This window comes from Staurois parvus, unplaced genomic scaffold (assembly GCF_062004578.1).
Source record: "Staurois parvus isolate SC_StPar_1 unplaced genomic scaffold, SC_StPar_1.0 ptg001131l, whole genome shotgun sequence".
Classification (NCBI taxonomy): Eukaryota; Metazoa; Chordata; class Amphibia; order Anura; family Ranidae; genus Staurois; species Staurois parvus.
In genome coordinates, this window is record NW_028318927.1 from 303311 (window position 1) to 329617 (window position 26307).

At 38.0% G+C, this 26307-nt stretch overlaps 1 protein-coding gene across 9 annotated transcripts in view; it reads right to left on the reverse strand.

Moving 5' to 3' along the window:
* The window catches only part of NFIX (nuclear factor I X), a 326337-nt gene that overhangs the window by 155118 nt on the left and 144912 nt on the right, over positions 1–26307 (reverse strand). For 8 of the 9 annotated variants that reach the window (XM_089659080.1, XM_089659086.1, XM_089659085.1 and 5 more), the window contains exon 3: positions 3129–3660. In XM_089659080.1, coding sequence (XP_089515206.1) covers positions 3129–3660 — 532 coding nt within the window. Of the gene's footprint in view, positions 1–3128; positions 3661–3946; positions 4616–26307 lie in introns of those variants that run through there. The other variant, XM_089659081.1, reaches the window with a different exon arrangement.

Below are 26307 nucleotides of genomic sequence, written 5' to 3' on the forward strand. Positions count from 1 at the left end.
AATCTTTTTTTTCCCCGGACTTTAGCTTTAAGGGTACATTCACACCTCTGCTTTGGAAGCCAAATTGGCATTTTAACATACATTTCAATAAACATTTTTAATGCTTTGGTTTTTGGTACATTTTTGATGTACTTTACAACTGTTGCATTTTGGAAACAGAAAGTGAACAGAGATTCCATTTTTTTTTTTTACATAACATATTTAAGACCCAAGTTGCATGCATTTACATGGGTTGTCCATGTGGTTTATATATGTTACAGTTTGCTTCTATATAGCGCTCTTTTTCAAAGAAAGCGCACTTAACGCAGATGAGAATTTGGCTATGCATACATAACTCACCATTCGTCGTAATTGTACAATGTGTCAGTTGATGGACCCTCAAAGTTATATCAAGTGAAGTTATAATATCAATTTCAAAAAGCTGAATGTGTATAGAATGAATAATACTTGGATTATTAATATGATATAATTGCGCCTCAACATTTTAGAACCCCCATTTATTTTTGCATAATTGCACCCTTATGAGCCACGGCCCAGGTACCACAGTGACATTGTTGTTCTGATGTCACCAAGCTTGATATGCTGATGTCATGGTAGACATACATATTGTGCTTTGTAGTGGGGGTACCGGAGGCTGGTCTAGATACAGCGATAACCTCAGCATATTTCCTGATCTCCACCAGGCCTGCAGCAGGTTTACCTCCTCCATCCCCTGCAACTCCATCATCCCCTTAGTCAGGATTTTTGTAATATCCTATTTGTCAAAATCCAACATGTTGCTACACTTACAAACACACGCTTATTATCTTTACAGTTCTGTTCCTGAACTCAGTGAAGGTTTCATCAGTGCAGAAAATAATTATGAATGGCATGTCATATGTGGCTGGTCATAGGTCAGGTCCTCCTCCATATGGGCTCTGACCTTCCTCACACTTCCAACCAGAACACACATTTGTGCTTTCACCACAGGATTCATTGGTTCCCTGGCCAAAATCAGCACAGGCTTTGTTGTTCGCTGATCTACTGACACAGTCACTTGCCATAAGGCTTTTCTTTTTTCTATTTTTTTTTCCTGATTAGTACAAACAGAAAACTTCCCGAGCACTCATTTTCTGTATGATATCTCCTGTCTACCCAACCTACTGCATGCCATAATTAATATAATCACATGCCAATAAGATTTTTCAACTGTGCCAGTTTTAAAGGTGTCCCTTTGTTTATTAGAGCGTAAGCTCTGTGGGAGAGTGTGATGTATTACTGATTCCAGCTTTAGCTGTTATCTGTCTTCTATGCAGTAGTGCAAATTCTGGTTGGAGAACGCTACATTATTTCACCTATAACAGTATTTGGTTCATTTGTTCTGTCTATTAGAGTGTGAGCTCAGCAGTCCCAAAATTCATGATATGAGTGACTTCCTAATGAAAATAAGAAAACACATTGAGTTTCATCATACTCCTGTATACTGTACTACATCACATTTTACGTATATGCTATATTCTGTACTTTTTACTTATTTTATGCATGTGTACTTTAAGTACTTGTTATTTTCAATCTTTATAGTCAAGTATTGCTTTCTTTATTATAATAGAATTAGGTTGCCAAGTACTTTAAAATATTAATACTTTTATAAAGTACAGCATAATAATAGAATAGAAAGATAGAGACAGATAGATAGATAGATAGATAGATAGATAATAGATAGATAGATAGATAGATAGATAGATAGATAGATAGATAGATAGATAGATAGATAGATAAAATATACACAGCATATTGCCAAATGTAAAATCAGTTTTCTGCCTAATTTTGTAATTTGGATAAATTAATACTTCTTGCTATGCGTGCATTCTATCAGTACCAAATTATGTCTGGAAAAAGTTATATAGGAGTTTGAACCAAGCTGGCTGGTCATTGTTTTTAAGGAACCAGGGAAAATCAAAGTAACAATCACAAAACACGCAGTAAAAACATGATAAATACACATATACTTTGCTTCACAGACATAATTGTTAAGGTGTATTTTTTAAAACTGCATTAATGTTTTTGCAAATATATTTTAGGTAGCTTCATAGATTCATTGCTATACATCATATATTTGTCATTGGTTTTCAAAACAAAAATCCTGTAATTGCAAACAAGCTATAGCTAAAAAAAAAATAAAAAAAAAATATATCTATATCTATATATATCTATATATATATATATATCTATATATATATATATATATATAGATATATATATATATATAGATATATAGATATACATACACACATAATTATTTTTTTATAACAATGAGAAATTATTTTTTTTATTACTTTGATTAGTGTCTCTCATAATTTAATGAAGCATACCTTGCTTTGTGGTTTTCCATGATGGAAATTGTTAAATCCTTGTTAAAAGAATTCTCAATTTAAATTATTTTTATTCTTACACGTGTATATAAATGTACTGTTCATGTCTTCAATCTCTTTTATACAAAATTAAAATTGAACACACACACGTCTTTTTTGTGTTTAGAAAGGATGATATTTGTTATGCCAGTATGTTTTCTGTTTTTCCTGTCACCTTCAAACTGTATATATTCAAGGATAAATTTAAAAAAATTGGGTTCCATATAATGTAGAAAACATCTGGCGGTTCAAAACTACCTATACACAAAATAAAGAAGCACAGAAATCAGTCTGAAAAAGGATTAAATATATAACTATAACATAGTTACGTTTCTCGGAAGAAATATTCATTATTTTTAATTTTTTCTTGTAAAATCTGTGTGTGATTAAAGGCAAACCAGACTTGACAGTGCTCAATGAAGTTTAGGCCCCAAAAGCCTAACAGGATGTACATCATTCCCCATATACAGATGAAGGCCACTGCATTAATTGGCTGTAAGTAACTTGGTGTAATGAGAACATAGTTTATATTGTATACATATTTATGTATAATACATATTTAATTCATGCATTGTAATTATGTCTAGTGCCTCATGTTTTTTTTTAATATCTTAACAAAGATTTCCTTACATTGGAGCAATGTCAACTTGGATTTGCCAGCGATAAAGGTCTTAAACTTAAAAACAGCTATGCTGCAGTGAGTGCGCGTGTAGACAGTGATGCAAGGCCAAAACTTACCAGGTGTGTGGACGAAAAAGGCCAGGTAGAGGTCCAGCTCTTTGATGGACACCCCAATGTGGTGAGGCTGTACACACAGCCCTGGGTTGGAGCATTGGGGCGACTTATAGAGACGTTCCCCATCTGTGCTCTCCAGCGGAATCCCCTTAAACAGGATGACCATCACCAGGTCCAGCCTCCACACCTTATCTGCCTGGCGGAGGCAGTCAATCCTCCGAATTTTGCCCTTCTGATCTGGGTTGGAAAGGACACAACACGGAGGTTTCTTCCCGGTGATGGTCAGGACAAAGTCCTCTCGGAACTCTGGCCGGATGTCTTTCCTCAGCTTGGCCAAGAGCCGTGACGCCCACTTCTGCTTGATCTCAGGCTTCTCCCCTAATAACTCGTCCTTCACCGCCCTCTCCTCGTCCTTTGACATCCGCTTCTCGTGCTTCTTAAAGTATTTGCGCTTCCTTGCTTGAAGATTGAACCATGTGTATGAGAATGCACGCACATGGGGAAGAAGAGCTTCGATGAAGGGGTGAAATTCATCCTGAAAGAAATAAAAAAATAAAGAAAAAATAAAGTTAACAGTCCAAGAAAACGTATTTTTGCATAAGTAATTAAATTGTCATTTGTGTGAACTTATTAAGGTAATGTTAAACAGTTTTTTATCTAATCTAATTTAATACAAATTATTTAAATGTCATAATATTAGGAACATATTATACTTGATTTTTTTTTTTTTTTATGGTGTTGGGGAAAAAAAGACTTGAAGTTGGAAATATGAAGTTTTGACGACATGACATGAATAGGTGTGAAAGAGGGGAAAGATTTACCATCTCTTGGTGTCATATCGAAGTCCTGCCGGTATTTAAAAGCATCCAGATTCGGAGCTCATCAGAATTGCAATGAGAGAGAGAAAGGGAGGACACGAAGCAAATTGATAAATAAAAAAATGTAAGTATGGAAGAGGTGAAAAAAGGGACAAAGCATACAACCGCAGACAAATCTATGCGTAATCATGTACAGAACAAGTCCTTTTCCTAAATATGTGGATGCGGAAGGGACACAACTGTAAAAAAGAGATGTAAATTAAGACAGCAGAAGATGGCAATATCTCTGAAAGTTATTAACGTGCAAAGGCCTCAAATGAATGGATACGTAATTCCAAGTGCTGGATAAACAACGAAGGGAACTTAATTGTTGTCTGCAAAACGGACGAAACATGGAAGAAAAAATAAAAAATAAAATTTCTTGGTATGCATTAGAATACTACAGATGAATTACCAAAACTGACAAAAGCAAAATGAAAGGAGGAAAAAAAATGGATGATAAACAGAAAAAGTAATGTTTTTTTTTTTTCGAGAAGGAGATTTGGAGCAAAAGAGAAGGCTGTTTTTTTTTTCTATCCGCTTAAACTCTCTCTCTTTCTCTCTCTCGTTCCCCCTCTCTCCTGCTTTCACTCTCCGTGCTGAATTGGTGGCCAGCATCGATGCCAGGGAAAAGAGAGAGGAAAAAAAAAGAGAGAGAGAGACTGATTCGAACAGACCCACCTTTTTGGCAAAGTGAAATGAAGAAGCTAGCCAATAGCAGAGAAAAAGGGAGGGGAGAGTGAGGGAGAGAGAGAGAGAGAGAGAGAGAGAGAGGGAAGGGAGGAGGGAGGTGTAGAGCTAAAGAGAGGGAGAGAGCGTGAAAAAAATATTGAAGGCAGAAAAAAGGTTTTGCCAAAACCGACAACTTAAAAAAAAATGCATACGCGAAAGTTTGACGCTTTACTTTCTTGCAGCCGATGAGCCCAGGAGTTATTGGTTGTTGACTTTCTCTTCTGTCCTGTTATCTCTGCTATTATTTATTTTGGTTTCATTTTTAATTTTGATTTATTTTGCCACGCAGTTTTTGGCACAAGAATTAAAACAGTCGCTCATGGCTGAGGATGGTGTGTGCGCGCGCGCGCGTGTGTGCGTGTGTGTGTGTGTGTAGAGGGGGGAAGAGAGATGAAGCAGATGCCTGTTTGTTGTTTCCCTTATTTATTTTATTTTTTCATTTTTTAAATCAAAAATATCAAAAACACAGGCACGGTAATCACCAAATACCTTGCTATTCCTCATCCAAAACTTAACAGAAAACCACCCTCTATTAATAGCGAAATTAAATATGAAATATCTCTTTCCCTCTTTCCTCCCTCTACTCCTTCACTCTGTCGCTCCTGTCTCGCTCCCTCGTTCTCTGCGGTTTTGCTGGCACTGCCCAATATATTCCAGCCAAGTCACACATTTTAAAGACGCTGCTTTTCAGAGTAAATTTCTCTCTCTCCTGTTTTCCCAGCTTTTTTTCATTTTCTCCGTACACTCTCTCTTCCTACTATCCCACACTAAGGATTTTAACCCTTACGGCGCAGGAGCCTACAGATATATTTGTCCGCAACGACCTTCGTTCCTCTTCAGGTTTTCTTTTTTTTTTTAGCCTTTAAGCATAGAAACCTATTTTTTATTTCCCATATCTTACTTTTCCTGTATTTAAGCTACCTGTTATTTTCCCTCCTTGACCTGACCTTTATTAATTTACTATTCTAATATTTTTTTTTATCTTAGTTCTCATCTTGGTATATATATTTTAGAAAAGTAATGATGTTCTTTTTTTATCCTTTGCTGTTCTAAAACTCCTAATAGCATATGAACTATATAGATTTCCAGGATAAAGGCATTTGTTTTAATTGTCAGTAATCTGCTTTTTCACTACGGTATTTATACTGTGGAGTGGTGGTATTTTTTCCCTTTTTGTCTTTTTCCTTTCTCCAGTTTGGACTTTTTTTCTTGCTTTTTAAATGTATTTTAATGTGTCACAATGTGCTATTTCTAGGCTTACATTTTACTTTGGCAGTTTTTACGCTAATAAAATCTACATTTCACCCTCTTTTTTGTTTATTTTAATTTTTACTTCGTAAGGTGTTTTTTCAAGTGTTTTCAAAGACCATTTTTAACTTAATCTATCCTACAAGCCAATGAGAGACTTTTTTTGAAAGTATCTCAGTTGGTCTCTTCACCTTTTTTCCCCTTTGTTTGACGGTCTACAGATGTCTCTCTCGGGTTCTCTCCTTTAGTTTGTGAAGCATTTTCCATTCTTTTTTTTTTTTTAGATCTCTGCTCTTCTTCTTTTTCTTTTTAAACATATTTTTTTCTTACTTATACGTTAGCACTCTAAAAGTTTCTCCGCTTGTTCCACTCTGGAAAGTTTCTACATAGCCTCTAATTTTCTCACATTCCACACTGTTTACTATCATTATGCAATGATTGTTCCTTGCTCTTTCTTTTTTTATACGTTTTATATTTATCTTAGTTTTTTTAACTATATCTTGTTTCTCTTTATTTATGTTCTTTAGGGATCAGTTTTTTTGGAGTTTAAATATTTTTATTGGATTTACTGGGTCATTGCAAACTACGTGAATTTTGTCATTTTTTAAAACTTTTTTCAATTTTGTGATTCTTTATCTCTCGCTAAACCTTGATTACCTTGCATGCACAATACTTGTATATGCGTTGTCTGTCACTCTTCTTACTTTCATAAACTTACCCATTTGCAGTGTACACTTCTATTCCCAACTGTATTTTCTGGCAGATACTACGTCTTTAGGCTATATCTTTTTGCTAATAGATAATGCTACATACACTAACATACCAAGTAAATGTTTCATGCTTCTGTCACCTACTGTGCCTGCCTTGCTGTAACAATGCGATATACATCTATCTATACTACCCTGCTATTTACCTTTTAGATTAGAAGAATGCATTTTGAAATTATTAACTCCATTTTTCTACTATGAAAATGCATGTTGCATGTAGAAAGTGAATATGTGTGTAATATAGATATATATATATATAGAGAGAGAGAGAGAGCTATATATCATCACATACTACTAAAAATCATAGAAATAGTCGGAAAGCCTAATTTAACTTTTCGTAATGCTCATTTTTTAGCATTCCATTACAAAATGTACAATATATATGCGTTGTATATGTCACTGTATGCAGAACACAAGAAACAATCATACTTCATTATCGTTAAATTTTATAAAAGATATTACAGAATGGTGCAGAAGTATGAAATAAATATGTGAAAATAATGCACTCTTCAGTTAGGTGATACATATACAAGTTATTTATTACTTTTTAGTTACTGTACTATCCTATGCAGTCTGTAAAATAGAGAGTACTTATTCTATGCAAACAGTATTTGAATATAAAAGTGATTTAGATAATGTAATGAACATCAGTATTTTATGTTATTCAGATTTGTACATTCATCACCATAGCGTGTTTAAAACATTTACAAAATAGTAGAAAATACCATTACGGACAAAACAATCGTAGGAGAGATATATGGCAATTAATAATAAATCTTGACCTTTAGTTTGACATGTACATTTTATGCAGGCCACTTTATACAGATCTCACTTGTAGCTGACTATTAAATGTTGATTGTGTAGTTATCAAATATTGTTTTTTGGGTTTTTTAAGGCTGTGCGTCCACTTATAAAACAGATTATTAAACCCTAGTTGTCGTAAATCTGTCATTATATACAGTAAAGAAATTAAAATCATGCATTGCCAGATACACTAAAAGTATCTATCTATCTATCTATCTATCTATCTATCTATCTATCTATCTATCTATCTGACTTGTATAAAATGGCCAGTGTGGAATAAGGGTGTTGATTAGTCTCCCCTGCAATGCGGTATTGATACTACTACTACGGGGTAGGGTAATACACCTTCATAGATCACACTGTAAAGATGGACTGGACGTAACTACAACCCATCATTATTAACTGCTTATAGAGATTCAACTTATTTTTATAAACAAAGGGAACAATTATTCTACTGTATAATGCACAACAAAAAGGGAATTGGAGCTTGCAATCCAATTGGCATACAGCTTGCAATTAAATCAAACTAGGGGTTTCCGTACTAGTCTGTCAAAATGTATTGTGATTTATCATAGATCATAGATCCTAGCTGGGTGAGCCATAACTGTTCTTCTGTAAAACTATGGTAACATTGTAAAATTATGTTAACTATGGTCCTAAAGTCACGTATATGTCGCCTCCACGATTATATGCATGTATAAACAAACATGCAGATATATAATGCAGAGAATAGAACAATTTCCAGAACTGTTAAAAAGATTGGCCAAAACATGTGAACCGTGAACCAAAGAAAATGCATGAATTATAGAAAATTCCATAGAGCAATATGAGAAATAATATATATACATAACACAAACAGAAAAGATTTTACAGCCATATTTTTTAAATACACTTTTTATATATATGTATATATATATATATATATATGGAAATTCAAAAGAAAATGTTGAATTTTACATTAGCCAATAGACATAAAATGACAGCATGGAAAAAAGGCCAGTTTTGTAAACCAGGGATCAGATTCATTTTTCCTAAAAACGAATGTTGCGACTTCATTACACTATGACTTATTGATGAAATCACATTTCGCGGTCTTGCTGCTAGCTTTCCTTAGGGCTCTTGTGTCCTAAGCCTGCATATGGGTAATACAGGGCAGGTGCCTGTAATGAATTTGTCATGAGTGGAGTGTAAAAAAGGTGCTAAAATTATGCGGGCAAAACACCTGTATAGGACAAAACTGCTTCATCCTGCAGCCAGGAATATGTCCTGATGGATCAGTCAAGTAACATTGGAAGAAAAGAGTGAAAGAGGGAAACAAAAACCTAACACAAATAACTTTTTTTTATTAAAATCTGCACAGAATTTTTCTTCCACACAGAGCTTAATTTATCCCACAGACATCAATAGAGAAATATTATGTTATGCATAGAGTAGGTCCGTTTTAGGTCCTGTTCAGCTGAAAATGTTAGAACTTAATCATTACATAGAGTATTAAAAAGTTGGAATTCTAAGCAAAACAGTTGCAAGCATTTTTTAAAAAGAGAATCTGTTCACTCGAAAAACACACGTAGTGAAAAGAAGGGACTGTACACATTGGCAAAACATTTGGCTTTACTATTCACGTGCCAGTGCCTTAAACAACAAAATCAATGAGACAAACCTTCAACGGGCAACAGAAGCTGACTGACTGACCAATACCACATCAGCAATATCTGACACAATGAAAAAAGTTCACTAAGCAGAGCTGCTGGGGGGCAATACACGGTAGTCAGGCACTATACAGTAATAACACATTTCCCAACTATATACGCTGTACACAATTATATATATATATATATATGTAAAGCACACACACTATGCAATTTATGTTGCTCAGAAACGCTCCTTACCCTGCAGTATCACTTACAGACACTGATTGATGCTGCCCTAGTTTTAGTGAAACAAGTACAAACACATTAGATATAACCCAAAGTCTAATTACTTCCTCGTTAAACAGACCTTAGCTGATCTTATAATTTGTAGAATTCTTTTCTTTTTTTAAATTGGTATAAATGTTGTACATCTGAGTATATCTATTCCTCTGAAGGAAGACCATATTACTGTTACTGGAGGGGGAGAGTCCCATTTTTTTTAGCCCACATGTGTCGTTGTGCTATTTTGCAGACAGAGTTTTAATTTGCTATTGTTCTGGAGGCCCAAAATGTGACTGCTAGAATTTACTGCAAATTGAGCAGCCTGAAAGCTGCAAAAATTATTCTTGGTGCACACCTCTATTATAACAGTTACAGTTTTTTCATTGCCCACCAAAGGGTTGGGCTTTAACAAAATGGTCAGGGCTTATGATGTAAGATTGGTGGGTTTATGAATATATCTCTTTGTTCTGGTAATATTTCTGGACCACAGGCTGTTGAGCAATGCCACACCGGAGCATGTTCTCCTGACAAGGATGACGTACCATGCAATATCTGATGTCAGTGTTTAGAATCTGCCATTTGTAATGAAGGCCCAGGCCTCAAGACCCAGCACTTTCATGAATGAAGACCATTGATAGCTATAGTAACAACTAATGCCATCTCTGTAGCGCTTTTTCAAGGCTTTCCTGTGAAGCTGACCAAAGCCCACCTGGAGTTACTTGAACTGTGACTTCAGTTCAGTTCAGATAAGTAAGCAGAAGAGATCTGGGCATCTTATATGGACTTTCCAGAAAGGTAGCCACTGGTGCATTCAACAAGGAGGAGTCCAGAATACATAGAAGATGATATTTCCAGGTTGATCAGTGACTCAGAGTCTACAAGCCTATTCTACTTTGCATTACTTGCAGGAAGTATTAAACACTGAAAAAAACAAAAGTCCTTTTTTAAGTAGTGAAAGGAAAAAAAATCAATAGTACTCTAGAGCACCTTTAACACAAGTCAACAATGGCAGCATCACAGATTACACCTGTGCCCAGACAATGGACATGAGGTTACAATTTCTGGATCTGGCCAATAACAAATAGATTGGGAAATGACTGCAGGTCTATAGACAGGCTGCAATCTCTGTAGTCCCTATCTAGACACCAAGGATGTCTGTCCAGCAGTTGCACATTCGGCCGAAATGAGCACGCATATCTATTTAAAGCAGTTGCATTACAATTACAATTATGGCAGGGAAAATGGCTAGCCATAGACTTTCTTTAATGTAAACCTGAAAATGCTACATGTTGCTTCCTCTAGTTGCTCATGGTGGCCAAATGGCACATGTTGCTTTACTCCTTACAAAATACTGAAAATTTGTTAAAGTCAGAAAATATTTATTGTGACATTGGCTAAGGCCTGGTGTCAACATTTCCTCCACCTAGCTGAAGTCAAGTATTGACTCATGGGGACCATGGTGCATGAGAGGCTCACTTCCATTCTGAATGACATGCATGCCCAATTTCTGAAAGTGTGGGAGCCATGGCTCACACATAATGCTGATTTGCACCTGGACCATTGTTTGCTTTCAACCTGAGGATACTTACAAAACCCCCATTGTAGCTATGTGGTGGTCTCCTGTGGGATCCTCCCTCCCTTCTCTCGCTCTCTTCTCTTTCACCTCTCCTCTTTCTTCTTTTTCTCCTCACTCACCGTGGTCTTACTTTTGATTGTGTACTTTTTTCATTTCTAGTTTTGGGCTTTTAAGCCCCCAGTTTGTTCGGAGGGCAAATACTGCTTCCTCTGTTGGTTCATAGGTGGCACTAACTAATCATGAGATGCAAATCCTGTAAGTTCAAATGCTCCACTACACAGCTGTCTGTTTGAAGCTTGGTTGTGAGGCCTCTTCGGCTGTTATTGTATCAGTAGCCATTCTGTGTTGCGCTGCTCTTGCTATTTATGACCCATTAGCACATGCTGTATAGTACTGTATTATATGGATTTGTTTTCTCACTACTCTCTTATATTCTACCATTTGTACTGAGATCTTGTGCTGTATGTTATTTTTGAAAGCCTCAATAAATATTTTGTAACAATTTTCTACTTACTGTGATAAACCATTAATCTAATAGATGACCAGGAGCAGTGAGGGCCCAAAAAAAATTACCACTTGCATTCATCAACATCTGATGTTTAGGGGCATTATTTTGTCACTTTTTAATTGTTGGGCAGATTCAGTTGTGTGTTTGCTGGGTCTTTCTTTGTCTGCTAAACATCTGGATACCTATTTTTTCCTATGAAATCAAGGTCATATATTCGTTTTATAAGTAACACGGCAAATGTTACATTGGTAAGCTGGCCACAAGTATTTTTTTACATTTTCCACTTTCAAATGTAAATCATTGATTATATCAATGATTCGTCATTCAGCCCTATGTCCTCGATCCAACCTGCTCATCTCCATAGACATTTGCCACACTTTTGATACCTAAAATTTTGTTTGCATACATTAGCATTACCCCTTTTATCCACCACTGAAACAGTGAGAATTCCATTGTGAAAATTTGCCCTCTCTGAAAAACCTTAAAAACCTGAATGTTACTAGAAGCTGAAGTGTTCTAACCATTCCCTTTCTCTAATAAAATAGGGTTTTTGTTGTTGCCTCATTGGAAAGCCTTTCCTTTTCATGCCCCTCCAAGCACTTGCCACCAGAACAGGACAAGTAGAGATACAGACAACAATGAAAATATGGCAGAGGTCCTAACCCATCCCCACTTTATCAAACAATTTTCTAAAATTGGGATTTAACATTTAGGATTTAAATCTATTATTAAGAGCCACAATGGGGTTTAAACAGAGTGGTAATTTGTGGTTAATTGTGGGGGGTGGTGTACAAGGATTCTTGCAGCTTTTTATGCCATTGCCAAGAACACAGAAACATCTCACAAAACAACACGGTTGCTTGTGCTATTGATGGCAATCGACATTCCATCAAGAAAAAGACATTTACATAGTAAAAAGTGTGCAAAGAGCAATTTTGTGTAGTAAGCCTTAACAAAATGAAAGCTTAAAAAAGAAGCCACTTTAAAAAACAAAATAGCAAATATATTCAGCACAGTGCTTTGCTTTACAAATGAGCTTTAATGGGTGGCAAAAAGTGCTATAAGAGTTATGTGACTGACCTCTGCTTCTATCACAAAGGGGTTCAATAACCAAAACTGGAAAGTGAAAAATCTGGGTGCAGCTGTGCATAGGAACCAATCAGCTTCCTTCTTTTTTTTTTTTTTTTGTCAAAGCTTAATCGAACGCGCTGAAGTTAGCTGATTGGCTACCATACACAGCTGCACCAAATTTTGCACTCTCCAGTTTTGGTAAGTCAGCCCCAGAGTGCTATCTGTAGCATGTGAAGTAATTACTGTGCTGTTCCTAAGTCCCGATTTACAAAATATCTGATGCATCAGATATGTTCTTCCCATGATGTTTCTAAAACTGAATGCAATGCACATGGATTCATTAATCAAGCATACTTTCCATTTGTATTTAATTTATATATCCTCTAACCTCAAATGAGCAGCTGAGTATTAGACCGATCACAATCATTTTTAACTGCAATTTTATTGTTGAATATGTTTTTTTCTGATCATCAATTATTTATCCTCAAAAGTACACAATTACAATGATATTTACTTACATGCTAAATTGTATTGAACCTGTGTTACCAATTTTGCAATAAAATAATTGCTTATATTTAGTTTAAAAATTTAAAATTTCTTTGGCGTAAAGTTTTTTAGGGTTACCAGGTAAGGGTTCAACTCTTTGTCGTCTTTAATTGCTATGTTTGTTGAAATGTTTGTACCGCAATTCCTTTCCAAGTGGCAACATTGTCATTCAGACAAGAAGTGAGATCTCCATTAGGCCACAGAGAGCAGTATAAAGCCGTTGATGGCTCTAACCTTCCCCTACTTCACTGAAAAAGAACTCTTTAGACTCCCAGGCAGCTCCCATCTCCTTGTAGGCAATTAATGATATACAGTAATATTGCTATTTTATCCAGCATCTTTATCCCGATAACATAGTTCTACAGATACTAACTATTCCAAATCCGATTGTAGAAATACCTTCTAATTGTGCCTTAAAAACTCCAAGTTGACTTGCCTTAACCATCACTCAGAGCTATCCAAAATGGATACCATCTACATCTCTCAATAGACAACCGACTCAGCCTCCTTGGATGAGGAAGAAGACACTAATCATGCCAAAATGGCTCAAGCTATGCTTAACTCCCACTATACAAGTAGCAGTAGATGCCACTGTTGCTAAAGACATCTGGATGCTACATTAAGACATCCCAGAGACCTATAAGGCCTCCTCACATACTGACTTCTATGCATGCAAATTCCCTTCTCTGCTTGGGTTAGAGATACCTTGCATGGTAGAAAGGGCCCACAGATACTACCAGACTCAACTACGTCTCAAATCACCTAGGCATGTAATAGTTAAATACTGAAATGAAAACTTTCAGGAAGAGCAATTCCTCCAATCCCCAAAGAATGGGCCAGAAAGTTCACCACTTCTAGCTTGCTCACATCTGGATGACTATCTGTCACTAACTTTTTCTCCTTGATAATATTCTCTTTTTTCTATCCATTCGCAATACCCCACTATCCAACCATGTCACCTGCCACTTTATGTAGCCAGTGTAGCAAAATGACTGCTCTCCCTGCATGGCTCTCTTTGAACCAGTTTAGGGTTATGTATGACCCACTCTTTCCATTAGAGGGACAACCTAAGCAGCAAGATACCAGTTGTGTCATATTTATTTCTATGCCTAGAGGCAGCAATACCACCTTTCTGTTGTCATTGAAATATGGTCCTAGCTCACATTAACATCCTCATTGGCCTGCTTACCAAGTGTATAACTCCTCTTGCCTAGACTGTTATAAGATTCATACAAGAAAACTTATTCCTGCGCCAAAACTTTCCAAATAACACTCTAAAAATGCTGCTGTGCCAATCGTGAAAACACAAACAATATAAATATAAATAAACAGCGCAAATTTAGATAATTAATCAATATAATAAATCATATAAAATAGGTGCATAAATTATTCGTGTTTGCCCTTAATCTTAAACAAAAACACCCAAAAGTCCATGTGCTGAAAACATAATTAAATTGTAGAAATAAAAGTGCCAACTTCTTTTCTTCAGAAAATACTTTCACCTTCCACCAGTGCACAAACCAACATCGAATACACTCACCAGAACTTGGTGAGTAAAGGACCTTTAAGGAATTTTTAGGGATCCTAAACCCTCTTTGGTGCCACGCTAGGGAAAATCTTCACCCTCCGAATAGACTCCACCATCCAACCAAAAGAAAAAAACTCACATAGCATAATATTGTCACACAATAGTAACTTTTTCCAAATGGAGATTAAGGCCACTCACATGTTAAACACTTGCTAAAGGCATGTTTATTATGTATAAAAGGCTTCAGTTCCAGCAGATATACAAACTTTTCCTTCCAGGACTCTCACATCCACAGTGGAACAAAGACAGGACTCCTCTTAGACCAAACAGTGAACAAAGATGGCCGCTGGAACGCACCTCTCAGCGTGCGCTCCACTCACCGGAAAGCCTGACGTCATTTCCGGTGAGTGGAGCGCACGCTGAGCGGTGCGTTCCAGCGGCCATCTTGGTTCACTGTTTGGTCTAAGAGGAGTCCTGTCTTTGTTCCACTGTGGATGTGAGAGTCCTGGAAGGAAAAGTTTGTATATCTGCTGGAACTGAAGCCTTTTATACATAATAAACATGCCTTTAGCAAGTGTTTAACATGTGAGTGGCCTTAATCTCCATTTGGAAAAAGTTACTATTGTGTGACAATATTATGCTATGTGAGTTTTTTTCTTTTGGTTGGATGGTGGAGTCTATTCGGAGGGTGAAGATTTTCCCTAGCGTGGCACCAAAGAGGGTTTAGGATCCCTAAAAATTCCTTAAAGGTCCTTTACTCACCAAGTTCTGGTGAGTGTATTCGATGTTGGTTTGTGCACTGGTGGAAGGTGAAAGTATTTTCTGAAGAAAAGAAGTTGGCACTTTTATTTCTACAATTTAATTATGTTTTCAGCACATGGACTTTTGGGTGTTTTTGTTTAAGATTAAGGGCAAACACGAATAATTTATGCACCTATTTTATATGATTTATTATATTGATTAATTATCTAAATTTGCGCTGTTTATTTATATTTATGTTATAAGATTCATCCCACTATGCCCAGAAGTAATGATCCCTTCATCTTTGGGATGTCTGTGTAAGGAAGCTGCTTCAATGTTCTCTACAACCACTGTCTATTCCCTCTAATGCTCTAAGAGACACTAGAACTCTTGTTAACTGACCATTGGGAAATGTCCACACCTTCTGGTCTGTTCCTGTTCATGTTTATGTTTTATCTTGTTTATCCTACTTTGCATTCTGGCAGGTAAAGCTTTTTCAAGGGGAAAAAAATACTCTAATTACACTAGTCATCAATGACATACCCTAGATTTACAACACACTACTCCACTGCAGAGTCGCCTATCTACTGATACACCTCAAACATAGCATGATTACTAAGAATACCATCATAGCATGGAGGGAAATCAGAAAAAAGCTACACACACTCCAACACCTGTCTAGATACCTTCCTATATGCAGAAAAACCCTGCTTCCTGAAAGCACCTAATGGGGCAGCACTGTGCTAAATGGTTAGCACTTCTGCCTGGCAGTACTAGGGTCACTGGTTTGAATCCCAGCCATGGCACCACCTGCCTGGAGTTTGCATGTTCTGCCTCTGTGTGTTTCCTCTGGGAACTCTGGTTTCCTACCACACTCCAAAAACATGCTGGTAGGTTAATTGGATCCTGTCTAATTTGGCCCTAGTATGTGTATGTATGAATGTGAGTTAGGGACCTTAGATTGTACACCCCTTGAGAGATAGGGACTGATGTGAATGTACAATATATATGTAAAGCACTGCATACATTGAAAGCGCTATACAAGTACCTGAGATAAATAAAATATACCACTTTTCAGACACAGAAGGACAATGGCTCAGTATGCTGTGTACATATATATACCTATTCATTCCTAGACATGAAATCAATAGCATCTCAAACCTTATGCTGGGAATACAACAATCCAGCAACTCATTTTCTTTTACTATGGTTAGATAAACAGCTTTTAGGACATCCTTGTTCCACCACCCCTCATTCTTTCTCAAAACAAGGCTGGTTAGATGATATCCTGAGGTCCTGCCACTTCCCTTCGTACTTCAATACACTAAATCTCTTAATGTGATGAGATTGGCCAAGGACTTCCCTTTTAATGGCATTACAGAAAAAGTATTATTGAGTTACCTAAAAGTGTGTAAATAATTTTACAATTTAATGATAAACTTAGAATGAAATCCAATTTAGAATTTTGCTTAGAACTTTGTATTTTTTCACATACTATCTGCTCCACCCGACCTCAAACCACTAATTTGGTTCCAAAATAAAGTGCAGTGACCGTCACGCTATTGTGGCTCATTCCCCTTTGGACGTTTCCTCTCATTTCTAAATTTTGGGTGGAAATTTTAAACTATGTATTTATCATAACACATATATGCATACCCTGTGATCCTTAAGTACAATTTGGACACCTTTATCTGCTACACATCGTACTAGTATTACACAATGAACCCATATCTTTTTATTAACAGTCAGGAAGTGCATTATGGAAAACTGACTTTTACAAATGCCATCCTTTATGTCTTTGGTAACCTGAGATCTAACACACCTTTTATACAGTATCTTGAGAAAACAGACGCTGAATTAACCAAAGACAAAAAACACCCAATTTTTAAGAGGTGGAAATGCTTTATTATTGCATCATTCACAAGTGATGAAATACAAAATATAGTGCACACTTTTCAGTATACAACTGGTATGCTAGAGAAAATCTATCAGGCTATTCGGGTGTTTTTTTTACAACTGGGCTCATCTACTGTATTTATACCGTTTAAACACATTTTTAATGAATATATACACCTTGGGAATATTTGTTGTGTGAATATGTTCTTGTTATTTTGTAGTCTGTTACATGTAGTTACTTCCTTGTAAGCTAAATGGGCAATACATAATTCGAACTAATCTTAATCCTTCTTAGGCTACTCACCTATGTTATACTAAGCATTATCTCTGGTGGCAGTAACATGAGAGGTCACCCAAATATAAGCTGTAATCTTACAAAATGCTACCTTCGTTTTTGTACAAAACAACTAGACTATTTATCGTTTTCTCTTTTTATGATTACAACTCTGTAACTCCCTAGTTTTCAATAAAGAGTGTTTTTAAAGCCTTTTTATAGCTATCTGTCTCCTCGGAGACCTATCCCTACTTCCTGCCTTGTTAACACAGAGTCACCAAAGGCAGGAAGTGAGGACTAATCTCCCCACTGAGGACAGAAAGAATAGTAAAAGCCGACAGAAGTTCAAACTCTCCCCCACTCTAAACTAAAAGTAAAGTTTTGTCCACAAAATTCACTTAATAGATTTTTCCCAAAATCCTCTATCATAGCCAGTGTATCATAACCATGCACCCAACCTCCTTCTGTTATTGTGTGCTCCCAGACAGAGATTAAGGCAAAATGGGGCCCTAGGCAAGGTAGCACTTTACCTCCTCCCATCCATTCAACTGACAATGATATTGATTGGAATAGGTACAAAGAACCCGCCATATTTAATTGTCTGTACCTTTATGGTTTGTTTGGTCTTGGGGGTAGAAATAAGCTACCACTCCAAAGTCATCACAAATAATGCAGGGCCAGCAGTCCTGCATTGTATGCAAGGATACCAAAGGCCCACCCACACATGGAGAGCAAAGCAGAGCGCTGGCTGCCAAGGTAAGGATTAATAAGATATTTTGGGGCACTAAATACAATCCATAAAAGTAACGGAATCGGACCCCGACTGCACTAGGGTATTTTCGTTAGACTCCCGCTTCCCTGTCCGAACACAAACCACGGACACCACTTTTGAACGAAACCAGGAAATAGACTGCTTTATTTTAACACAGATACAAGATATAAACATTCAAGGGAACAACCCACCTCCCTGCATATGGACACAGGGCGGGGCAAACCAAATCTAGCAACCAGAGATGCATCAGCAGACACCCCCCACCAAGCCAATACACAAACACATACATCCCATAATAGTTTGCTCCCAAGCAAGACACACAATAGAACAATGGGATGCACCACAAAGCAGTAAACAATGAACAACCCCCACACCCCACCTATACATGTCTACACAATATCAGGACATTTCACCCTGTACCCCTAACAGGCACAGGGTGACTTACACATAGGAGGGATATGGGGAGCTGAGACAGGGGTCTCCCCACCCCTCCAAAGTGTTCTGTGTTCCATGGGCCCCCCCACCCAAAGTCACTCCCATCACACATACAGTTTTCCATCAATAAATTCCTCCATCCCCTGAGTGCTGCCCACTAGGTGAAATGTTTACTTTCAGCCCAGATCCAGTTTTAGGCAGGCATAGGTCATGCTCAATCGCAGCGGCATTGCAGAAGGAGAGGCAGTCGAGAGGAACGTGGTTCCTCTATGGTTTTCAGGATCACGGGGACAGCAATCCATTTGGATGCCAGCAGATCATGTGACTCTGATGGCCATCTTAGGTCAGGCAGAGTCTATTTGGGACCCTGGCTTCTGGGATTGGTACCATTTGTGCATGTGTAAGGACAGGTCACACATCTGAAAGGGACACTACATAGCAGTAGGGAGATGTTTCAGAGGAGTAGGGAAAGGATAGGGACATGCCATCCTTCCAGGAAACCTCCCAGCTTGGGTCTGGATTGGCTAGGCTGCATTCTGCCCCTCAAGACAGATGCTGTCATCACCTCCAGACCTGCTCCGTTAACACTGCAGCCATATCCTGTGAGTTGGGTGTCTACCCACTGGGCTTGCTGAACTCTGTATATTCAATATAAGTTCTGTTCTTGCAACTGGACTGTGTGTGTATTTACTGCCACTTCACCATGCTGTACCCACCCACACAGTGATACTAATTCCTATAGGAAAACCACGAGTGACCATTGATGTGCTAGAAGCAAAGCAGAGCCAGCGGAACCTCTCCCTCTAAGTCAACACTGGCCATTTTTAAACCCTATTCTGCTAGCATTGGTAAATAGATAGGAAAGTATATCATATTTACTTGTTTTAAACGTTTGTTTTACATTTCTTCAGTTACTTCCTGGTTTCCATACCTAGGCAAATAATGATATATATCCCAGGAGTCTGCAGGAGGGGAGGAGGAGTTTTCTTAGCTAAGCACATCCTCCTGCTTGCATGCCTGAGCTAAGGGAAGATGAACTCCAGGAAGTAAATGCTACATGAATCTTCTGCCCTTACTCAAGATGACCACAGCCAGAAATGCTAAGGGGGGTTTTCAAATTGATTTTCTGCAAAATTAATCATGTAGACATGGATAGATGGGTAAGTTTGCTCTGAATGTTAAAAATGAATTAAACAGCATTTTTGATTTGTGGTGCTCAGCTTTAAGTACTTCTCCTATGATATATGACTTGCTCTACAGTGCCTGCATGTCATTGGTGGCTTGTTTTACAGTTTACTTACTGCTTGCTATGTAAATATTTCCGTGTCCACAGTTTGCTTAAAGTTACACTTTAAAGCAACCTTTCTCAAACATTAACATGGAAGATAATTCCTCAGTCTCAGAGAACCCCTACTAACAATTACTATAACTAGTAGGATTGGTTAAGGTGATGGTCACTAGGAGGTGTGCTACTTACACTTGTGGTCAGTGGGAATAATCCCTTCTTACAGATAGCTAAAAACAACATTGGTGTCAGTGGTTGCTCATCTGAGAGACAGAAATTGCTCCTTGGTCAATGAACACCTAGCCATCTCTGGGGGAACCCTAGGGTTCCATGAAACCCTGGTTGAGAAAGGCCGGTTTAAAGCTTAGTACTGGAAATATTTCAAACTGAGCTATTCTTCAATTTCTTACCAGGTCATACACTTTGTGTATGCAAATGAGCCTGCACAGACATGCACGAGGTGAACGCTACTTAGCCTCGCTGGCAGAGTCAGCTCGATTTTTCTAAATCAAACCCTTATACGGGGTACACACAATCAGTTTTTTTTTTTTCGTTCAACCTAGTGGGTAGAATGTAATAAACCTGAAAAGTTCGGGAGGAGCTTGCTGTACTAATTGTCTGATGTTAGTACATGGATCTCCCCACTGAGCTTTGTGTTCTGACAGGGGGACTGCACCCCCGCCAGAACACACCGGTCAGCGCTTTCAGCCATTGGCTGACTGCACTGATTGGATGCCGATCAGATGTTGGCTCTCTGTCAGATAGGCTGGTGTACACACAGGCGAAATGTCGGCCGGTTTCTATTGAACCGGCCGATATTTGGCCCGTGTGTACGGGGCTTTAGGCTAACAATAGACATGAAATAATCAGCGCCAGATTATAAACAGATAATAAAAAAACCATATTACATTATAACCTCAGCTGATACTATTACTGACCTTATCCTGGAAAAAAAATCAAACTTTCTAAACAGATTTTTCCAATCGCTAATATTTCTCTGGGGATAGTAGGGGTGCCTATTCAAAGTATAAACCTGCAAGCTGAGCTGAAACAATTATGCATGTTCATGGAAAGATCTTTTGTCTGCTGAATCTTCATTCCACCATCCTGTGTTTATGGATGACCTTAAAAGTAGCCATGACAGTAAAAATTTCTATATGTTGTTCACTTTGCTCCTTGCCTTATTGAATAAAGTTAGTTGTGACAATGGATAGTTTCATCAGTAGAGTGCAGTTTGGGATCGTGAAAGGGGTCCTTCAGTCACTATGGTTTGAAGGGGTCCTTGCAATCTAATCTCCCTCACACACTCATACAAACACACCGAAGTCAACATGGTCAAATAGAAATTAATCTACATGTAAATTTTTTGCTAAACCCAAGATTGCCTAGAGGTAACTCATGAATAAGGCTGGCCATAAATGGCCGATAAACGGAAAATCGGTCGGCCCCGTTGCTGATGCTGCCACCAATGTGCACGAAAAACAACCGTTTTTCGTGCATTTTCCAGCATGACCGATAAAAATAAACGAGAAGATCCGCGAAAAACATCCGACAGGCTGGCCCCACTAACGGCGTGAATATCGGACGATTTTTCGTGCAGACGAAAATTCGTCTGATAAACGACCCATCTATGGCCTGCATAAGACATATAGAACCTTCAACTAACCAATACTATTCTGTAATGACAATATACGTCACACATTATGATAGTAACAGAAGCTGCTACTACAAAAAGGCAAGACCCTTCTCAGCTAAATATTGTACAGATATTGTGAAACTTCTATAAACAACAATCACCAATTAGAATAATTATATAGTCACAATTATTGTGCAAAAGTGTCAAAATAAAATAAATATCAGAATGGTGCTATCTAAACTATCTCACCAAAAACCCACAACTGTAATCCCTATCCAGTGTTACCAAGCTTCAATAGTGTCTAAAAATGGCATATTCTATACAAAAACCTATGGCCATAAAAAAGTACATAAAAAATTATATACAAAGGATATGTCCTTAGATTATAAAGTGGTAGTAAACTTGTTAAAAGAAAAAAAAAAGTATCCTGCTGCAAAGTAATACCATAATGTGCTAGTATGCAATGCATACTAGCACATTATGAAAGACTTACCTTAGAACAAAACCCTCCATCGGTGGGCTGTCACCGCTGCAGAAGGCTTCCATCTTCACCCGGTCTTACTTCCAGGTTCGTGGGTTGCAGCTGCTTGATTGGCCGAACTGCTGATGATGTCACTCCCGTGCATCTATGTAGGAGTTTCGGCCACGGCACACAGCTCTGAAGGAATGGCATGGGTACGCCGTTCCTTCAGAGCACATGTGCCGGTATTATCATCAGCTGCTGCTCCATAGAATATCTCCTAAATGGTGAACGTTTAGGAGAGATTCATTTAGGTAAATGTATACAAAATGACTTTACTAACACTTTAAGGAGTTTATTTACTAAAGTTGGAGAGTGCAAAATCAGGCTCACTTCTGCACAGAAACCAGGCAGCTTCAAGGTTTTATTGCCAAAGCTTAATTGAACAAGCTGAAGTTAGAAGCTGATTGCTTTCTATGCATAAATGAGCCTGATTTTGCACTTTCCAGCTTTAGTAAATAAACTCCTGAGTGTCCAGAATTCTTTAATAAATGTCCATAAATCAATATGATCCACTGGTGTGATCGACAGATCCCACAAACACCTTCACCCTAATAACTGGACAAGAACTTGCCCACTCTAAAGCCTAGTACACATGATGAGAAAATCAGATTAAAAAAATGTTTTCGGAACAATCGTCTGATAATCTGATCGTTAGTACACAGTTTTCGATCAAGACAGTTCATGCTACATTATCCAAAGGGACATGCACAAAAATATTTCTTGTAAGATAACAGAACGAACTATTTTCATTTAATCAGTACAGCATTCGTCCGATTGACCAAAACCATGCATCCTCACAAACAAAAGAATACATTACAACACAATACAACAAATTCCATCACCACAGGAAGTTGTATTCTGTCTTACGAAAAATTTCTAGTACTCTAGTAACCTATTTGTTTTTGATATGAGACTGGCATGCAAAAAAAACAGACGATCATCTGTCTGATATTCCCGTTGTGTTCCAGGCTTAAGACTACTCAATAAATGTCTGGGGGTTAGTAGCTATATGTAGCGGGGCCATTGCTGTTTCCCTTTTAAAGAACTGTTTCCCTTTTAAGACTGCATGTTGTCAGAAAGGGTTTGATTGGCTCAGCTCTCAGCAGTACTGGAGTGTTTGTGGGAGTTGTAGTTTCATCACAGAGGCAGCCAATGTAACTTTATACTGCACAGGACTACAGGACCAGGATGCTTTGCAAGGCGGAAGGGGAGGAGAGACACGAGTGCCTTTGCAGAGGACATGTGGGAGCTAGTCTGCAGCCCCTACTGTTGAAGTACGCTGACACTGTTTCCAGAACAGCAGAGGTTGCTAAGGACAATGGTTATCTACAGCAGCTGAAGTCAGCGGGAACTGTGATCATTGGTACCAGTCTCCCACGACGGCAGTTACCGACAGCAACAACATCTCCCACCACAGAGAGAGGTCAGAGTGTTGGAAATCGTAGAGGAGGCGTGTGACCATCCCAGGTGAGGCACCTGACAACAGGAAATACTAGTCAGAGAGAGAGAGAGCCCCATTCATCAACCTTCAAGGAGTTAACCCCTGGAGACTGTTCTTGGATATGGTGAGCAACTGCTAACCAGTGACATGTCAGTCCTTAAGAGCGCTCCACCGATTCCCTAACACAGGACTGTGCAACACATAGACTCACACAGTGTTACAATCCCACAGCATACAAGTGATTTTGGGACCGAGCCTAAAGAGATGTCAGTTTAGCTGGGGACATATTGCTGCTGTAGTTGCAGGGGGTCAATACTGATCTACAGCTATACCGGTATATACATGAATATTGTGTTTATTGATGTTATTGTGCCAATTCTAGGTTTATGTATTCAGTGCATTTAACTAATATTTTTTCCAAGTTAATTTGCAGTCTATTTGCAGAGTTTTAGCTGTCTTATTAAACCTGTTATCAAACTTCCCACAAGGTGTACTGGTGTGCTGTGGATCCAATATATATATGGTGCATCACGGAAGTAAGAACAGAAGTGCCCGTTAATTCCAGCGGTTCCTTCGGGGGTGAGCGCTACATATATAATATGTAATCTCTCTCCAGTGGCTACCCAAAAGATGGTCCAGAGGGAATAAAGCACAAATCAAGCTCTTATTGCGTAACACTCTTTATTCATTTAAATCTATACTTAAAAACAGTTAACACTGTCACATCATCTAAGTGCATTACTTGAGAGAATGTGTTGCCTATTTTTTTTTTGCATATTTTTAATGAATATCTGTGCAATATATTAGGTAGAACTGTACAAGTGTCATAAATATGTCTTTGGTGGTTTTCAAATCCTGCAAGAGTGATAACCACAAGACCATCATGCTGTCCAAGGTGATAGGTTGCTTCTGTGAGGTTCTTCTGAGGTTCTTTTTATTGAAGTTCTAAGTAATTATAGTATCACACCACTGGTACTAAGTCTCCATTCATATCCATGTTCCCACAGCGGACAAAAACATGTGTCCTTATTGTAGTTGTGCTGCGGTGCGATTCGTTCTTAATGGCACCTCAATGTACCTTGCTAGGACACACAAAATGTATCCCAACAGGACACATTGAAACAAAGTACCATGTGTTCCCGATGCAGTGCATTAAAAAAAAAAAAAAAAAAAAAAGGTTTAAGAAGTTTTTTCATGCGATTTCAGTAAATTGGGCATTCAAACGAATATGCAGTACATGTTACCACATGCATACTGTTGCAGCTGCATGGGTGTGAATGAAGCCTAAGAACTTAAAATAAAATGACCTGGGGTATGACGCTATCATTACCTTCTTCACCCATGGTGCTATGGTGGGGCCCCCAGTCACATGAGAGCCAACTAAAAAGAGCCGTTGAGCCATAGAACTCCACCAATTAGATTCTGTTATGTGATATCAGATCTTTATTAGTCCAGGATTTAGCACCTCATATTCAGATCTATAAAACTCTTTTATTGGAGGTCATTGAATCATGGCAAAAAGGCAATATGGCTCCGAGTATAGATAGAACTCTTGGGTTAGGCATCATATCTACACATTTGGGTTGGTTCACTAAAGGGAATTATACCTTAGTTTAGTGAATGAGGTGACGCTCTTCTGATTTCCATCATTTAATCAAGGTCAGATGAAAATGCTGTGCAAGTTATTAGGCATTTTTTTCAAAGTGAAATTTAACCTCATTCACTAAGCTATGGGAAAACTCACTATGGTAAATAAACCCTAGTTTGTCTAGTAGGCCATAATAACTATGCATCAATACAGGGTGAGATTGAAGAGTTGAAACTTGGTATTATAGTGCAACAGAAGGTGCTGTTTGAGTGCCATTGTATCTAAATGGTTGGTCTTCAATATGCAGAGCACAGGAAAGAGGTCTAAGGGTTCTACTTGTTCATAAGTATGTTATGGATCATCTATGTGCAAACAAGCTCAGAGGAGAGGCCAGATAAACTGTAATGTCTCCAGTATTTTTTAATACATGATGTCCTCCCTTAATTTAGCGCATATATATTCCTTATGGTGATGTAGAACTGAAAAAAAACTATGAAGTCCCCCAGCATAGCATTTCGATTTTGAAACAGAGGCTATTCACTGCAGGCCATTTAATACAACACTGTACTTACACTGTCCATAAAGTAAATAATACTCTATTCCTGTTCTTCTCTTTACCTCTCACATTTAAAGAAGAACTCCTTGATAGGTAAACAAATCACCCATTTGTACACCCCCAGACATGAAACAGTTAATACAATTTTGAAAATCCTTACCATTTAGGAGAAAAGTCTAATTGAATTTCATGTCCTCATCTCTGTAATTCAAAAGATAACAGCATCTGCTCTGCCAAGGAGGAGGTGTAACAGCAGGGATTACATCATACCTCTGCAGTAAAAGGAAACTACAGTTCTCAACAACCACAGGGAACTGTAGTGAATGTGGGCGGGTACACTAAACCTGCACAAATCGAATGTGTCTGAGAGTCCGGGTCCGCCCACCACTGCAAGTGGGGCTAATTGACTTCACTGCTGCCTGAAGAAAGAACTACAGAAGGGATTTGCCAAGACCAGTGTCTGAGGGAATAGGAGGCATAGCAGC